The 18,002-nt window shown below is 43.1% G+C and overlaps 1 protein-coding gene across 1 annotated transcript in view; it reads left to right on the top strand.

Moving 5' to 3' along the window:
- KIF26B (kinesin family member 26B) overlaps positions 1-18,002 on the top strand; it is a 528,852-nt gene that overhangs the window by 257,197 nt on the left and 253,653 nt on the right. Inside the window, exon 4 of the mRNA XM_027564671.1 lies at positions 1,353-1,522. Coding sequence (XP_027420472.1) covers positions 1,353-1,522 — 170 coding nt within the window. The remainder of the gene's footprint in view (positions 1-1,352; positions 1,523-18,002) is intronic.

Here is an 18,002-nt window from a genome sequence, read left to right as displayed (position 1 = left end):
TTCTTCTAATAATGAAAAGTACAAATGTTTTATGTTCAAAGGTTAACAAATGGACTCTTTCACTGGCCTTCTGGCCTGCTCAGTTACAAAGTAGAAACTGTTCCTGATCTTTGCTTTATTGCTCTTGTATTTTCTAGGCAATTAGAAACATTTTCCACTCAACATTTAAGAGGTTTGAACTGCCTGGAGACCAGATTTTTTTTTTTTAACAAAACTAAAAAGTTTCCTTAAAAAAAAGAAAAAAAAAAAAACCCAACAGTTTTTCCTTTTTGTAAGTAGACCGAAGTTTTAAAGTACCAGGCTTTCGAAACGGCACACTTAGACTTGCCAGCATAATTGTTGCATTTGTCATGGGATTAGCACTTTCCAAAAGTATATTTCTTTTCTTTTTTTTTTTTTTTACTTTTTTTATCAGTCATTTACTTTTTTTTTTTTTTGTTATTCCTTTATTTCTCATGTGTTCCCCATCCTGAACCCTCCTCCCTCCCTCCTCCCTCCCCATACCATCCCTCTGGGTTGTCCCAGTGGGACGACCTGTATATTTCTATACAGGTATCTAACTTTGCCCAGAAGTATGGTTCTTCATGGTCTATTATGTGCATTTAGGCAAAATGGACCCATCCCTATCCACTAGAATTTGCATCATGAAGTCAGTTATTGCCAATAAAATGGAAACCATTTATCTTAATGAACCGGTAGGAAAATTAAGTCTGTTGAAATGGTCTAAACCACCCAAGAAAAAAAAAAAAATTAGTAATTCATGCTGGACTGTATCTATTTTTATGAGCTCCTCCAAGTCATCTCTTTGCTGACTGCCTACAGCAACAACAGTAACAAATAGTGTTTTGTTTAATTTCTTAGGTTCTTCATTAGCAGGTTCACTTCTGCCTTAATAAAAATGATATCTTTGTCCCACTTGTCTGTTTGAGAGCACTGAGGGCCATTCCTGGTAAGAAACCAGCACTAGTTGGTCTTTATTGGTCTGGTCTTGGGCTGCAAATAGTGTTGATTAATGGCCCCTGCTTTCACCTCCAAATGGAAGGGAGACACAGACGTAATTGAAACTTACAATGTCAGAGGATCATTTTATTCCATTACATTTAATGAAAATGCGGTATACTGCTAAAATGCAGGGAAGTGGCCTCGGAGAAGCCCTGGACACTACATGTAGTGTGTAGTGTCACGTGTCATGAGTGGATGTGGGGAGTGTGTTCCTCCCAGTCCCCCCCTCCACCCCCATCCCCATCTCCCTTGCACTCTGGCTTCGACCCCAAAACAGAGAGGCTGCCAGTGGTGGTCAGGAAGTGCCATGAGCCACAGGTAATGAGCTCAATATCCGTTTTCCTTGTCAGATCTCCCAGCTGATGACAGAGCCGGGCCGGGAAGGCCTAACAGAGGCGGTGCTGAATCGCTACAATGCGGACAAGCCTTCGGCCTGCAGCGGCGTCCCCGCCCCGCAGGGCTCCTGCGTGGCCAGCGAGACCTCCTCGGGCACCTCGGTGGCTGCGTCCTTCTTCGCCAGGTAAGAGAGGTGCCAGAGCCTCAGCTCTTTCAGGTGAGCTCACCTGGTTAGCCTCTCAAGTGGACCAGTTTAGCTAGAACACCAGCAAGAGTTTGGGGCTGTTTGACTTGGCTCTTTAAGTCACAGTTTCTTAACCTCAGCTCTTTGACATCTTGGGCCAGATAATTCTTTGTCATGAGGACTGCCCTGTGCTTATAGAATGTTCAGCAGCGTCCTTGGACTCTACTTGCCAGATTCCCGCGGTACCTTCCCCGTTTGTGGTGGTTGTTCAGTCATCCAGTCGTGTCTGACTCTTTGTGACCCTATGGATTGCAGCATGCCTGGCTTCCCTGTCCTTCACCATCTCCCAGAGTTTGCACAAACTCATGTCCATTGAGTTGTTGTGACAACCTAAACTGTCCCCAGACATTGCCAAACTTTGCCTGCGTTAAGAACCTGTGTTGGGAATACGTGGCTCTAAAGATGGTCTCCACTTGATGCGGACTTTTATGGGTGCAGCCCCATGGCTGGTGTTTCCAGAAATGTATTCTCATTATAGAAAATGAACTACTTAAAATTTAACTATTAAATAGATGGCAGTTTTCTTCCTTATTGACAGACTAGCTGCATAGTTGTCAAACTATCCAGCTAATTCCAGAAACTTAAAAAAAGAATGCTGAGAAATAAAAAAGAAAGGTATTTCAACAATGTTTTCTGCCTAATTTTAGCAACACGGCAGAGACAGGGCAGGAGACAAAGGACAGCTGGGCAGGAAAGCACTTCAGAGACTGTCTAATTTGATCCCTTATTTTATGAAAGAGGAAACTGAGGACCAAAGTTAAACTGTGAGGTAGTTTATAGCAAAGCCAGAAATGGAAACCAGATTCCTCTGCTTTTTTCTCTGTGACTCATTCTCTGATATTTGGAACTGAACCATGGAAAGCTTTCTGTACCTAAGATTCGTGAGCTCCTCTTCCCTGACAGCTTAGTTGGTAAAGAATCTGCATGCAATGCAGGAGACCCAGGTTCAATCCCAGGAAGATCCCCTGGAAAAGGGAATGGCCACTTACTCCAGTATTCTTGCCTGGAGAATTCCATGGACAGAGGAGCCTGGCAGATGACAGTCCATGGGGTTGCCAAGAGTTGGACAAGACTGAGAGACTAGCACTTTCTTTCACTTTCACTTACCTGTAGAAAACTTTCTGTACTTAAGATTCGTGAGCTCCTGAGTCAGTAAAGTGTATACTAAATAGCATCAACTATGAAATCAGAAGACTACTTGGGTTTGAGTTCCTGGACTGCCTCAGTGTCCTCATCTATAAAATGAGGGTAATACCTATTCCTCAGGGTTGCTCTGAAGAGTAAGATGATTGTAAATTATAAAGTATGTGCTATACAAATGATAATTCACTGTGGGCTTCCCTGGTGGCTCAGCTGGTAAAGAATCCACCTGCAATGCGGGACACCTGGGTTCGATCCCTGGGTTGGGAAGATCCCCTGGAGAAGTGAACGGCTACCCACTCCTGTATTCTGGCCTGGAGAATTCCATGGACTGTATATTCCATGGGGTTGCAAAGAGTTGGAAGTGACTGAGCGACTTTCACTTTCATGGATGTCACTGGAGTGTCAATAAGAAGGAACATTGTTCGGCTTTTCTTGTTATCCTTAGGAATGGTAACATCCAAAGCACAAATCTGATGAAGGGACTCTGATTAGGAAGGGAGTGGGTTAGAGGAGGAACAGAGACTGACATCTTGGATTAAGACACGATAAAGCCAGCACACGGGGCTTGTTGGAAGACTAGTTTTGAGGTCCCGATTGTTCCTTGGTGCCATGTGTATTGTCCTAGGAACAATTGGGCCAACTTGAATGTACAGGACACAACAGGAAACATGTATGTAGTGGCCGCCTGACAACAGAGTCCATCATGTTAGCTCTTTCTGTACGTGAATTTCTGTGTTGTCTGGGACCACTGTACAAGCTTACTGGGAGGTCATATCCATGCCATTCAAGGAAAGAAGAAAGAGATGGAACAGAATATGAGGAAATGCCACAAGCACAGAAGACCCCAGGTCCTAGGTAGGCTTTTAGAACGTGTCCGGAGGAGGGTGACCAAATGGTGAGGAACGAGGAAGCCATGTCCTGGCAGGCTTATTCTGGAGATGGGAGCCCTCGGCTATCTCACGGGCCATCACATAAAAGGGATTTGGATGATTGTATAAAACACCCTATTATGTGGGCAGAGGCCGAATAAAACCTAAAGATAAAAGGGAGGCCTCTCTCAGCTCAGGATGAACAAGAACTAGCTCACAATTCACACTGCTGCAGGAGAGAGCAAGGTCCCCGTTGCTGAGGGAGACCAAGCTTGCATTGGGTGACTACCCAACCTTGTTTCTGGCAAGAACATTCAGTGCCCAGATGGGAGCTGATCTCCTGAAACACTGAAATGCCTTCAGTTCAGAATCCATCCAGAAATTTTTATAGATTGACTAACTCACACACACACACACACACAAACAGAAAAAGGCTTTGACGTAGGAAGAAATAAGAAGCTATGGGCCCTGATGAATACTGTTTAGGGAGAACAGTGTTTGCTGTTGGGAGGAAACCAACAGTGTTGTCAGAGTCAGGGAGAGGATGTCAAGATGTGATGGACCTGGAAGGCCAGAGTGCTGTACAGAAGGTGTGTGGAGGCCAGCTTTCATGTGGATCAGAGGAGGATTGGAAGAATGGTGAATGCCTGGCAAAGATGGCCTTCCTGAGACTTTTGCTTGTACACCAAGGAGTAGAATGGAAACATCAAGACGGACCCAAATGAATGGGCCAATGATGTCGGCTGGGGCTCACCCTGCAGCTGATGTTAGTGATAAACAAGAACTCTTGGTTTCAGAATGGCAGGGACTTCTGATATGAGCTTTCAAAGAGCTGGAAAGAATTCAGAGGGCTGCCTAAATCCTTGTTATTGCTTTCTTTGTGATGAATTTTGATAGCACTTGAAGCTTAATGGTTTAAGGCATTAAAAGTACATGGCATGTTTTTACTGCCACATGTAAAATAGCTAGCTAGTGGGAAGCTGCTATATAGCACAGAGAGTGCAGCTCAGTGCTCTATGATAACCTAGAGGGTGGGATGTGGTGAGGCAGGGAGGAGGCTCAGGAGGGAGGGGCTATATATATTTACTTAGAGCTGGATTCACTTCGTTGTATGGCAGAAACTAATATGACATTGTAAAGCAATTTTATATGTATATGTATGTGTATATATATATGTATAATAAAAAGGGATCAGGACTAATAATGGAGATGTAACCTTGCATGCCATAGCTGGGTGATCAACGTTCATATAAGAAATACTTACATATAGATATAGGAAATATAATTGGTTTATTACATAAATTAGCAAAATAAATCTTTTAAACTAATTTTTACTGGAGTATAGTTCATTCAGCATGTTGTGTTAATTTGAGGTACACAGCAAAGTGAATCAGCTATATATAAATCATCTTATATTGAAGAGGGAATTTAGCATAAAATATCATCAACTGAAGAGACTAAATATTTCTTTTTAAAAAAGTACATGGCGTGGGTTTAAAGGGTTCACAGTATATAGTGAAGGGGAAGTACCATGTGAAAAAAAATAATTCTTTAAATAGACATATATATTTATATACTTTAAATATATGTTTCAAGAATGAATATATATATATATGTTCCCCCACACCCATTACCCTGTTTGCTCTGCTGTGCTCGTCAGGAATCGTTGGGCCTCATATCTCCAGGAAGGGAGGCAGCATACTGATAGCCACGCTGTCACTGATGGGGACCGGAAGCAGAGGGCTGAGTGATGTGCCCGAGGTCCACACTGTCAAGAGAGAACCAGGGAGGTGCCTCACATCGTTAGGTCCCCAAAGAGCCCCGTGAGAAGTCAAAACCAGCCGGGCTTATGCTGTCAAACAGTAAACTGAGCTCGCAATCAGATGAGCTTTTTGTTTCTGCTGGAGTGAAGCTGTGTGAGGTGATGGTAGAGGTGGCTTTCAGTGAGGGTAAAATCTGGATCTGCCACTGGTGCCAAAACTGGAAACAGGTTAGTGTTTATGTGGAACTTTATGTGGAAGAACGGGAGCATCTCTCCACATCGAGACTGGGGGCAGAGCCAGCTCCTCGCAGCTGTGCTCACCACTTTTCAACTTGTTCGTCTTGAGTGTGTGATGGACACACCTCCCTGAGTCTGCAGGGCTCTGGACTCTGCGCAGCTCCTCGTGAGCACAGGGGGACCGGCCTTCAGGGACAGTGCTGGCGTCATGTTCTTTCACCTAGGAGTGGCGCCATTTGCCAAGTGTGTGGCCATCCCTGGCTGACGTTTACTGAGCGCTCAGTATGTATCACTCACTGTACTGAGCTCCTCATGGGCAAAATCTCCCTTAATCCTCAGAGTAACTTTGTGAAGTAGATCCTGCCACTTCCTCTGTTTGATGAGCAGAGAAAGAGGCGTCCTGAGTCAAGTCTCCGGCCCAAAGCTGCTCAGCTGGAAGTGGCAGGAAGGGAGCCATCGCGTGCCTTCTCACCTGTGAGCCTTGATGCTGTTCTCTGTGCTAATGAGTAGGCCCAGGAAATACTTCACTGCAAGGTTTTCCCACCATAATCATGAACTGATGATCATTGCTGATAAAACCCTAGAAGTAAGTTGGCCCTGCAATCAGTTTGAGAAGATAAGCGGAACAGCGACAAAACCTCAATTTGTTGAGGGCTGCAGATGTCCACTTTTTTTTTTTTCCGTGATACAAACCTTTCTTTTAAAGTGTTTACTTTCTGCAGCTGTGGGTAGAGTTCTGAGTGGACCTTGTTGCATTTCAGATTTGACAGCTATAAAGTAAGAATTCCAGTTCTGAATAATACTTTTGACCAGGGCTGCCCTTCGTGTGGTCTCTCAACAGCACATACTTACTGGTCTGTGTAAGTGTGGAAATTCAGAGGAACAATTTAGCAACTTCTGTAGCAAGTTGACAGGAGTTTTATGCCTGTTGAATCTAAGAATAAAAAAGTAGGGCTTGAATGTAATTAGGAATAAAAAGAAAAAAAAAGATTCTTTCACCAGATAGTTTCAGAAATGCAGCTTCAGAAAATGCATCTGTGTGTGTGCTCAGCTGTGTCTGACTCTTTTGCGACCTCATGGACTATAGCCCGCCAGGCTCCTCTGTCCATGGGATTTTCCAGGCAAGAATACTGGAGTAGGTTGTCATTTCCTCCTCCAGGGGACCTTCCCCTTTCAGGGATTGAACCTACATCTTCTGCATTGGCAGGTGGATTCTTTATCACTGAGGCACCTGGAAATCCCCTGCTTTAGAAAATATTGAAGCCCCAGTAGCTTGTTCTTCTATATCTCCCTTGCCAGCCTTTCTTTATTTCTTTAAATATGAACATTTTGTGACCCCATGAACTATACAGTCCATGGAATTCTCCAGGCGAGAATACTGGAGTGGGTAGCTGTTCCCTTCTCCAGGGGATCTTCCCAACCCAGGGATCGAATCCAGGTGTCCCGCTTTGCAGGCGGATTCTTTACCAGCTGAGCCACAAGGGAAGCCCAAGAATACTGGAGTGGGTAGCCTAACCCTTCTCCAGTTGATCTTCCTGACCCAGGAATCGAACCAGGGCCTCCTGAATTGCAGGCAGATTCTTTACCAACTGAGTTATCAGGGAAGCCCCAAGTTTAAGGTATACATGGTATACCTTACATAATTTGTCTTACATGTATTGTGAAATGATTACTGCATAGGTTTACCTAATACCTATAACCTCATACAGATACAGATCCAAAAAAAGAAAAAGAAAAAATAATTTTTCCCCTTGTGATGAGAACTCTTAGGATCTCCTCTCTTAACAAGTTTCAAACATGCCATACAGCAGTGTTAACTATAAGGGGAATCGGATGAAGGTCGTCAAAAGGTACAAACTTCCAGTTGTGAGATAAATACTAAGTACCAGGGCTATAATGTACAATATGACTGTAGTTGAGATTTACTTAATTATGTACTTTGTGTTTTAAAAGTATGAAGTGCATGAAACCCTATAAAAACTCTTGGGTGAATCTTCAGCATTGCAGGTTGAGGTAGTGGAATCCTAAGTTTAATTTGAAGAGCAGTGAACAAATTCTGGATGATGCCTAGAACTGCCAGGGACTCTGGTAAATTAAATGAATCTTTCAGGTGATCTCATATCTTTGCATTGATGTTCTTTCCCAAATAACCTGACCGATAATCATATCGTTGTTGTTTTAAAGCTTCTGGAGGATTTTAATCTACATTCAGATCAAGTGTTGGAAAAAATAGTGAAAATTGCCAGATATCACACGAGCTTTGCTAAGACAAGTTCAAGTATGGCAATACTAGTCCTGCCATCTCTGTGGGGTTGGTGAGCACATGGGTTTTCAGATGCCACTTGTTATTGTAATACTTTTTTATTTGCAGCTTTTGCCTTTACTTCACAACCTTTGTAAGACCGTATGTAACTTTTACCAAACTCAAATGAAAATTTCAAGTAAAATTATATAAAGGGCATTTCTGGTTATTAATATTTTTTCATTTCTCTGTTTGCTTAATGTCAGTAAGTCCTTTAAATCTGTTTTTGTAGGTTTTGTTTGTTTCAGATGACTGAATGCCTTCTCCAGTATTCTGGCCTGGAGAATTCCATGGACTATAGTCCATGGGGTCGCAAAGAGTCGGACGCAACTGAGTGACCTTCACTTTCACAAATCCTTACTGTCTGTCTGTCTGCTCATTGTTGGATCCACCATATTATTTATAGCTTCTCCCTCTCTTTTCCTCTGTTTTTCCAGTAACAGGGTCCTTTTGTGATTATTGACTCTCTTCTTGAAGATTCTAATCTTTACACGGTTTTTTTTTCTCTGTTGATTAAAAAGACATAGCTCCTGGAATTTTCTGCGTACATTTTTATGTTCACCTCAATATCAGATTGTCCTCAAAGTTGTTTCGTAGGGTTCACTTGCTCTGTTTTCTCTCTCTGGCTTGCCAAGCTGTTTCTCATTTCCTTTGGCTGACTTTTTGCCTTTTGCCAGAACTCATTCTTTTCTTAGGGATGTTATTATATTTCTGTCCATCTCCACGTCTTAGGCAGTTTCTTCCATCTTTGTTCTTAGACCGTTTCTCGTATCACCTAATGGCTTTTTCCAAGGCCCCTTGTCATGCAGTTGACTCTTCTGACTGACTTAACCAGCATCCCTTTGAGGCCAGAGATTGCTGTGGCATTAAAACCTAGACCAACTCGGATCCTGGATTGGGACTAAGCTGAGCTGAGTGGGCTGACACCCAGCTCCAAGGCCTTACCCTCATATGAGTCTCTGTGTTCATCTCCCCACCCCACCCCACCCCCCTATCACAAGCCCTGCTCCTGGTACTCTGTGAACATGTGCTGCTACACACACAGCTCCTACTGCTACAGAGGAGGTCCTTCCTAAAAGCCATTTTCCACATTCTCGCTGACAGGCAGCTCAAATAGTGCCTTGTTTAAACCAGGTACAGCAGATGCTTTTCATATATAATCTTGTACAGTGAAGGCTTTCTTTAGTCCCTGGGCATGCTGACACAGAGCAGTAGTAGTTGGTTATTTGCAAGGAGCTTATTAAGTCAAAGAAGGATGAGAGGGAGTGTGAAACTGCTCATGGTTCTTCTGTTCTTCCATCAGGTACAGTTCCCTTAGGGATGCTCACATCTTCCATTATAAATACATCAACAGTTATTACCAGAGAAGAACTATCCTAAACACGCCAAAATTGGTCTCAGGTGATCCAGGAGGAGAAAAATGGAGCAGGGTGAACAGATCTGACTCTTCTCTTGCTGATTCTTTGTGGAGACGGGGCAGCCTTTCTGCCCCCAATTTTGTAGATTAGAAGTTCATTTCCAGCGCCATGTCCGTTACAATAGAATGATAACTTTACAAAAAACAAACCAAAACAAACAAACAACAAAAAAAAAATGAGAGGGGCTTTTAGGAGCTCATGTTGTGGACTTTCTCTCGATGATTATTGTATTTTTCTGTTTTGTCTGCATTGATTGTGCACCTTGGTCTCCTCACTTGTTCTAGGGTCTCTTGCTGACTCACTGCCTATCCCTTTCCCCTTTGCTTCCATTAACGGTCCTCCTCTCCCACTCCACCTCCCTGCCTGCCTCTTCCGCAGCTCCCGTGGAAGTGGGGCTGCTGTTGACCCTTGTATGGAACACGTGGTCAGGACCAACATACATAATTGTGCCCTTTGCTCTCTGGCTCGGACTTGACTGGTCGAGCTGTGGTGCCTCTTGCTGAGGGGCTCCGTCCATCCAAAGGGACATCTACTGCTCAGAGATAAGGTCTGGGCTTGTATGGCACCAGCCGCTCCTGCTCCTTCCTTGGGGGCTAAACCGTGGCAGGGCAGTGATCTTTGAAGGCTTAAAGTGGGAACCAAACACCTACCCTCTGAGTTTCTTGTTTATTTATTCCTGTCAAGTCATAGCTTTACTTAGAAAAGACTCCATGGACTTCTCAGAAAAGAAGGGACTTGTGCTCTTGTATACTGATGCAGTGAATGTTTAGGAATCGTAGCCATATGAATACAGTTTTGCTTGAACACACAGCAGTTGCAATGTGGAGGGAAAACACGAAGAAGTCAAATGTGTATTTAGCGCCGTCAGATACCAGCGGCCCCAGGAAATAGTTTAAGGTATTTGCTGCATGAAGAAGTAAATCCTTGATTGTTTATGAGAGACAGAGAAAGCGCTGAAGAAAAAGTGGCCACGATTCTACACTATTATCCTTTGTGTTCAAAAAAAATCCTAAAACACTTTAAATATATAGCCCTAACAGCAGTACCCAACCCCAGCGAGCTTCAGGACTGTTCTGGTTTGAGGTGTGCAGACCGTAACAGAAATGGCACTCATGGCTTGGTCCACGCCATTCTGAACTGATGGTCTCTGCTAAAGAAAAAAAGTGGTCAGTGTTCGCCACTCATCTCATCTCCTGCCACAGAGAATGTGTGAGACACGGCATCTTCTGACCTAAACGAGTCCTTTGTTTGATGGATGGCCAGTTGGGGTGCTGGCAGTCAGCTCACAACACCTGGGAATCATTTGTGGAGTTTTCCCTCAGCTGAAAATCCAATTCATGCCTCGGTGTGGATGTTAGAAGGCAAAGCAGTTCAGTGAGACGGAAGGATCCTGCTGATTCTTGTCAAATATTCTCAGGGTTAGGCATCCTGGTTCTTACTGTACAATTTGAATGTCTTTTCTACTCACGCAAGGGTGGGGAAGAGGAAGAAGATCATTAGATAAAGAAAGATGGAGTTGGCCCGTGGTTGAATCCACAGTCTGCCACTGACATTCTGACTTTAGGCAAGTAACTTAATCTCTCTAAGCCTCAGTTTCTCCTTTTAAACAGAGATCATCATATCTTTGTCATAAAATTATGGTGAGAATTAAATGAAAATGTGATCCTACTTTGTAAATGTCATCTAAATCCTAGAGATGATGTTAAGATGGCATTTGCTATGTGCTGTGCTTAATCACTCAGTCATGTCCAACTCTTTGCAATCCCATGGACAGTAGCCTGCCAGGCTCCTCTGTCCATGGGATTTCCAGGCAAGAATACTGGAGTGGGTTGCTATTCCCTTCTCTAAGATTTGCTATGAAAAGGATGAAATTCTACCCTCGTGGGAAATCCAATGAATTCTCAACATTCCCTTTTGAGCAGGTGACTTGTGTGATGCTTACCTTTATATTGTGCTTACATGGCACCTTGTAATCCAGCCTAATGACTACCTAGGGACCTCCAAGGTGATTGTAAAGATCCAGCATCATGCCTCCGAGCAAAACTGCCATCACAGGGGACTGAGGACGACAACTGGCTCTTAAAGCGTCACCTGGAAAGAATGAAGCAAAAGATTGAAAACATCAGTGATGCACACAGAGAGAAATTCTGTCCTCCCTGATGGGGCTCTAGCTAGCTGACTACACACTTCTGCATCTTCCTTTTTGTGGTTTTATAGTCCTAGCAAAACTCCCAAACAATAAGAAAGAAAAACAAAAGGAAGAGGGGATGAAAGGAGCAATTAAGAATTCTATGACCATATATATACCTTGGTAGTGATTCAGGGGTGGGGAGCTGGAATTCTGACAATGAAAATTAACCAAACAGGGAATAAAATAGAAGTAAAAGAGGGAAATATTCACTCTCTTTGTTAATACCCTCAAGATTTGAATTGGGAGCTGAAGAGGGAGGATTCGGTGGCATGGAGTCGATTCAAAAGAATAGTGGAATGACCTGTGTCCTGAAGGAGAAGGATGGGGAGAGGACACAATTTTATCTATTACTTATTTCAAAAATGTGTTTCCTATTCTGCACTTTTGCCCCCGCCCTGTTGGCAATACCTCTGTAACTTATTCTTTCCTTCAGTTCTTTCCTCATTTAAAACTAATAATAGCCAATGTTTATTGAGAGTTTCTTATATACCACACACTATTTTGAGTTCTTTACATGAATTTAAACTTCAAAAGTCCCCACAAGTTGGCCCTCTTATCATCCCATGGTTTAGATGTTGAAACTGAAGCACAGAATGAAGTAACTTGATTGCAGACAGCTAGAAGAACTTCAGTAGGTTAACTGATTTCAGAGACCATGAGCCAGAATGTCAGCTCCATACAGGTGGGGATGTTTGCCACTTTGTTCTTGGTTGAAGCCCTAGTGCCTAAAAGAATATCTAAGAAATGTTTGTTGGATGAAGAAACAAATGCTCTTAGCTACTGTGCTGTCCTGCCTCCAAACTCAAGATGGGTTGTGATGGGTAGGCATTCATGCAGTCTTGACACAAGGATGATCAGTGAGACCAAAGCAGAGAAAAGAATGCAGAGCACATCACTGAAGCCATAGGGAGAAACATTTTGACCAACTACTCTAGCCTTCTAATTTTATTGCTTACTAAAATATTGCTTCTGGTCTCATTCAGAGTAAAAGTTAAGGGTTTTACAGTGACTTGTCAGGCTCTCTCCACAGTCTGGCTACCTGGCTCCTGTACCGCCCTCCTTCTTGCCTGCTCTGATCTAGGCTCCGACTCCCTTGCTTTTCCTGAAAAAGTGCCAAGACCATTCCCTCCTCATAGACTTTACTCTTTCTCTTTCCTCTGTTCTTTCCCAGATATTTTCTTGACTCAGCCCTTCTTTCCTTCAGATCTTTGCTCAAATGCTGCTTAATGGCAAGGCCTTCCCTGACCTGCCTACTTAGGATCACAGATATTCAGGGTCTGCATCTGTTTTCCCACATAATACTCTCTTATGAATATTTACTGAATGAATGAATTTCAGACTGAAAGGGAGATATGCTGCTAAGTCTCCAGATGGTCTTCCACTGAATTTCTTTGAGAAGTTTACATTTTTTCCCACTAAATTCAAAACTACCTGCTTAGGAATTAAATTATTCTTTTAAATTTGAGATGCTTGGGGGAGATAACATTGTGACAAAGCACGGGAAAAGGCATGGTTGGGAAAGTGAGATTCTTATTAAGCTTTAAGTACCTGGTTGTCTTTTCGAGAGGAGGCTTTGTAGATATGGGATAAGAGGTGCTGCCTGGAACAAGAAACCAAAGAGTTAAAGCAGAGGAAAGAGCTGTGAGTTGTAACTCTGGCACAAATGAAGCAGGGCTCTCCATCTTTTCTCCTGGCTCGTTGAAAACCTGTCTTTTCCTCCCTTGAATAAACCTCTTTGCTTTCTGTCCTGGGCTTTGATTTATTATTTTAATTCTATAGCTGTCCTAGTGAAGTATGTAAAGCATTTGGGGATAAAATCATGTGGAAGACATTATAGAAACTAAAGATGTATTATCTTACGTCGTATTAGGTAGAGGCTCTGTGTGCTGAGGAATTGTATCCTTGATGAAAATACCAATCGGTCTGTGGCATTAATTGACTTAAGAATTGGTTCCTCATTTAGGGTATAGGAAGCAGAATTTAGGGAATACTGTTATAATCAGTTGGTGAGAAATAGGTAAAACTGAAGGCTAAAAGAGATCTCACTGAAGTCTCTGCTTTTCATAACTGAGAGATATCCCTGAAGGTGAGATTTTTATTTTCCTGTGTCTAAAGTGAAAATAATGAATTTTTCTTTTCCTTCTGTCTGATTCCTAATGGGTATATTTCATGAGAACAGGAACTGTATCTAATTCCCCCTCTGCTTTGAGCATCGCCTAGTACAGAGGAGGAGCTCAGTACATGAATGTTGAAAGAATGAGTCAACCATGCTTGAAAACTTAGGTCTGTCTTGCTTTTCAAAGGAATGAAATATTTAAAAAGAAACTGTAGGATTGTGTAACTGTAGAGTTATCATCATTTCAAGTACTAGTATTAATGATAAATAATTCTGATGGATAAAAAATAAATGGAATATTTTTCATGATTGATTTCAACACAGGTTCAGCAGGACACTATTTCTGATAATCATCTTTTTATTTAGTTGATGCAAAAATGATTTTAGCATCACACGGTAATTAGATGCCTTTTTTGGCACCTGGTGTTCTTGTTCATGAAGTACCCTGGAATTCGGGAAATATAATTTCACAAGCCTAGAAATAATGGACTGTGTCATTTTCTTGGCATCCACTGATACCAAAGCCTTACGAGTCCATAGTTTGTCCTTTTAAACCCCTGCAAAGGAAAGAAAAGGGCCTTGGCAGTAACAAAGAAAGAGGAAATTCTCTCGGGGTCTGTAGTGAAAAGGTTGTAATCAGCACCAGGCAAGCCACTTGGAATAAAAACATGAGAAAATAGAAACCATCACTCAAAATTTATTCCCAGTCTTTTAGGTACTTCAAAAAATAAATGTGGTTCATTTTTCTGAAATAAATTTTCATCTATTATTATATCTGTCTTTTTAGTACTCAAAGTGGCAAGGTGGCAGAATATTCCTGAACCTGGCTGTACAGGATTTTAAGGGCACTTTCTAGGGACGATAAAAAAGAAAAAAAAAACCCTAAACAATCTTAAGTCCCTGTGAATACTCCCACCTACAAGTGTTTTAAGATCAAACTAAGACCTTGTTACCACCCTCGAGGACTCAAAGCATCAGGTTACAACTGAGAGAGGTAGAGAGAAAGAGCCAAGGATGACCAAGCCTTGTGTCAGCAGGTCTGACCCCCACTGCCTCCACAGACCCTTCACACACCACGGGATCCAGTCCCCCAGGAATTTACCAGATGCATATAGCTGGCTGTAGCAGGTACTATTGGGCCCCACACCCTTCTGCTCATCATTTTCTGAACCAAACCTCTCAGCTCCCAAGGTCCAGGACTTATGACTACCTGAGGGTTTTCTCTGGCTGCTGGCATTCACTGCCCTCAAGCCTGGACAGGCCTGATAGCCATGGAAGTAATCCTGTTGGGAGCAGCTCTCAAATAAGGCTGACGGGAGCTGGTGGATAAATACCTGAGCTCCCCCGCCCCCCACCTTGGCTGGCATAACACCGAGGCAGGGTCTTCCCGGTCTCCCTGCTTTCCTAAGTTGGACTGAGCCCCAGTTGCCCACATCAGCAACCTGCTTGATCACTTCTTTCCACCCTGTCTCATTTTCACACTTCCCTGCACTGCTTCCTAGAATCACCCTCCAATTAAACCTATCAGCACTCTCATCCTTATCCAGGGATGTTTCTAGGAAAAGCCAGCATAAGATATTGGCAATATACTCCCATTCATTCACACATCCATTCAGTGTCAGTGCCTTCATTCATTCATTAGGCATTTGGTAAACCATGCCAGGCATTATATTAGACACTGAGGAAGGAAAAAAGGCAGCCACTCCCATCAGGGAGCTCCCTGTCCAGAGGGGCAGACGGTTCCATTGCTGAACGGTTATAAACAACACAGGGCTTCCCAGATGGCTCAGTGGTAAAGAATCCACCTGCCAAAACAGGAGACAAGGGTTCAATCCCTGGGTCATGAAGATCCCCTGGAGGAGGAAATGGCAACCCACTCCAGTGTCCTTGCTGTGATAATCCCATGGACAGAGGAGCCTGGTGGGCTGCAGTTCGGGGGTCTCAAAGAGCTGGACCTGTCTGAGCATGCACACAGCATCTATAAGCAACATGAAAGTCCAGGACAGAGCAGTACCTGAGAACTCTCAGTATCACTCTCCACAAGTCTTCAGGTTATTTGGAAGTTAACAGTGACTTTACAGCGTGTATTATTATCAGAAATTGTCTTCTCCATCCATTTCCTGTCTCTTCTAGAGCGTAAGATCCATAGAGAGAGGCACTTGTCTGTCTTGTTCCATCGTTACAGCCTTAACTCTTAGTACAGTGCTGGGGCCCAGTCAATATTTGGTGAATGTGTCTCAGGAACGTTAGGAGTCTGCCGTGGAGAGTTCCTGCCAACCTCCTCCTTTCTCTCCTGGGGAGATCACTCGAATCCCAGGTCAGCCAGTTCCACCATGAAAGTCATGTCTCCAACGCAGAGGGAGAGCCTGAGTTCAGGGCAGGAGATTAAAAAGGAGTGCTCCCCGCCAGGCTCAGCGCTGTGCCTAGAGGGTGGGGCCTTCTTTCCGGTCACTTGGAGCTGAGCCCTTGGCCAAACCATGCGCCTGAGGTGAGTGTTTTCCTTTAACATAACAGAGGGGAATCTGCTTCATTCAGAGTCTGTTGACTGAGATGTGAATCACATCTTCACAGCAGCATCTAGGCTGGTGTTTGACCCAACAACTGGGTGCCATGGCCTGGCCAAGTGGACCATCACACCTAGAATCAGCGCTCAGTTTAACTTGAAAATACTTTCCATCCTGTGCAATTTGCCTGTCATCTTCTGAGACCCCTGAGGTTTCTTCTGGCTCTGGTTTCTTAGCACTGGGGCTGTGAGGATGAGCCTGCTGGTTTTCAGGAGGTCTACCACCTCCCCTCCCTCTGCCCATGTCCCATTGTCATCCTTTGCTCCTCAGCGTCCCCATCTGTGGACAGGCGTGATTTAATTCTTGTCTCCTTTAGATCAGTTGGAGAGCTTCCATTTCACTTATTGCTTAAGATGCTGAGCATTTTGTTTTAGCTTTCACACTAAAGATAGAGAAAATAAAAATTGATATCATGAATCTTTAGGCTTCCCCTGTGGTCCTAATCACCAACCATAGCCTCAAAGTCCTGTGGTGGTGGATTTACTACTTTGCATGTTCTTTATTTCCTTTAAAGCTAGGCACACGAGGAAGATTGACTTATGGAGCTTGGATCCTGCTTAGTTGGTGGTGGGTGGAGGGAAGCTGCAGTAAATTTCAAAATCGCTAGTATTTCTTTGCACGTTCAGGGGAAAAAATCCTAGCTTACATCTATTGCTACAGGAGCTCATAAATTAAAAATACCAAGTGTATTTCCTATACACCTGGAACTTCAAAATTACAATCTGTTCCTTCTGTGATCGCCCCCTTCATAAAAGAGGCATGGGGGTGATGGCTCAAACAGGATTTCCCAACATAGCTTTGATATGCAGGCAATGACTCACCCATGTCTTTTGACGTTTGCTTAAAAAATATTTCAGGATAAGGGAATTATTTACCTGAAGCACAGACTCTAAGAATTTGGTCCCATTATCTTTTTCCTCTAACCTTCCTCTTTTCATACTCTCTCTTCTTTCTCTCCTTTTCTGTCTTGGGTTTTGGTTTTGATCTGTTATTTTACATAAATTTCAAAACAAGTCTAACAGAATCAGAAACAAAACACAGGAAAGTCTTCTTTATTTTCCATTCTGTTCTGAGCCATAAATTCCTACATATACTCAAATAATACACCCAAGAGGGCTGGTAGAATGAATTTGATTAGCCTCTTAAATGTTTTAGCACCTGCACACCACAGCACTTCCAAGAGTGGGGAAATGATGTTTCCTTCTCTCCCTAAGGGATTGCTTGTTACCTGGGCCATGTAGCTGCTGTATGCCACTTTATTGAGGTTAAGATTGAGGAGCCCTGGTGAAGAAAAAAAGTCCTGAATAAGTACAGGTACAGCATCAAGGCCCCATTTTTTTTTTAAGTTGTTATTGAAAAATAGTTGATTTACAATGTTGTGTGAGGCCCCATATACTTTTCCTTCTCAATTTTGTTCTTTGGGAACCATATTTACCTTTTTTTTGAGAAAATACATAAAGGGGAAAGAAAGGCTATACTTTAGATTTTTCAGAAAGCCTTTAAACATATGTCATACTTGTAACCTAGAGGGGTGGGATTGGGGGAAGTTGGGAGGGAGACACAAGCGGGAGGGGGCATATGTGTACTAATGGCTGATTCACATCGTTGTGTGGTGGAAAACCACACAACTTTGTAAAGCAATTATCCTCCAATTAAAAATAAATTTTAACAAATGTCATACTGGAAGCAGTAGACACGAACTGTGGTGTTGGAGAAGACTCTTGAGAGTCCCTTGGACTGCAAGGAGATCCAACCAGTCCATCCTAAAGGAGATCAGTCCTGAGTGTTCATTGGAAGGACTGATGTTGAAGCTGAAAC

Source organism: Bos indicus x Bos taurus, chromosome 16 (genome assembly GCF_003369695.1).
Source record: "Bos indicus x Bos taurus breed Angus x Brahman F1 hybrid chromosome 16, Bos_hybrid_MaternalHap_v2.0, whole genome shotgun sequence".
Lineage (NCBI taxonomy): Eukaryota > Metazoa > Chordata > Mammalia > Artiodactyla > Bovidae > Bos > Bos indicus x Bos taurus.
Note: the sequence above shows the minus strand (reverse complement) of the source record. Positions and strands in the feature narration are given on the sequence as shown.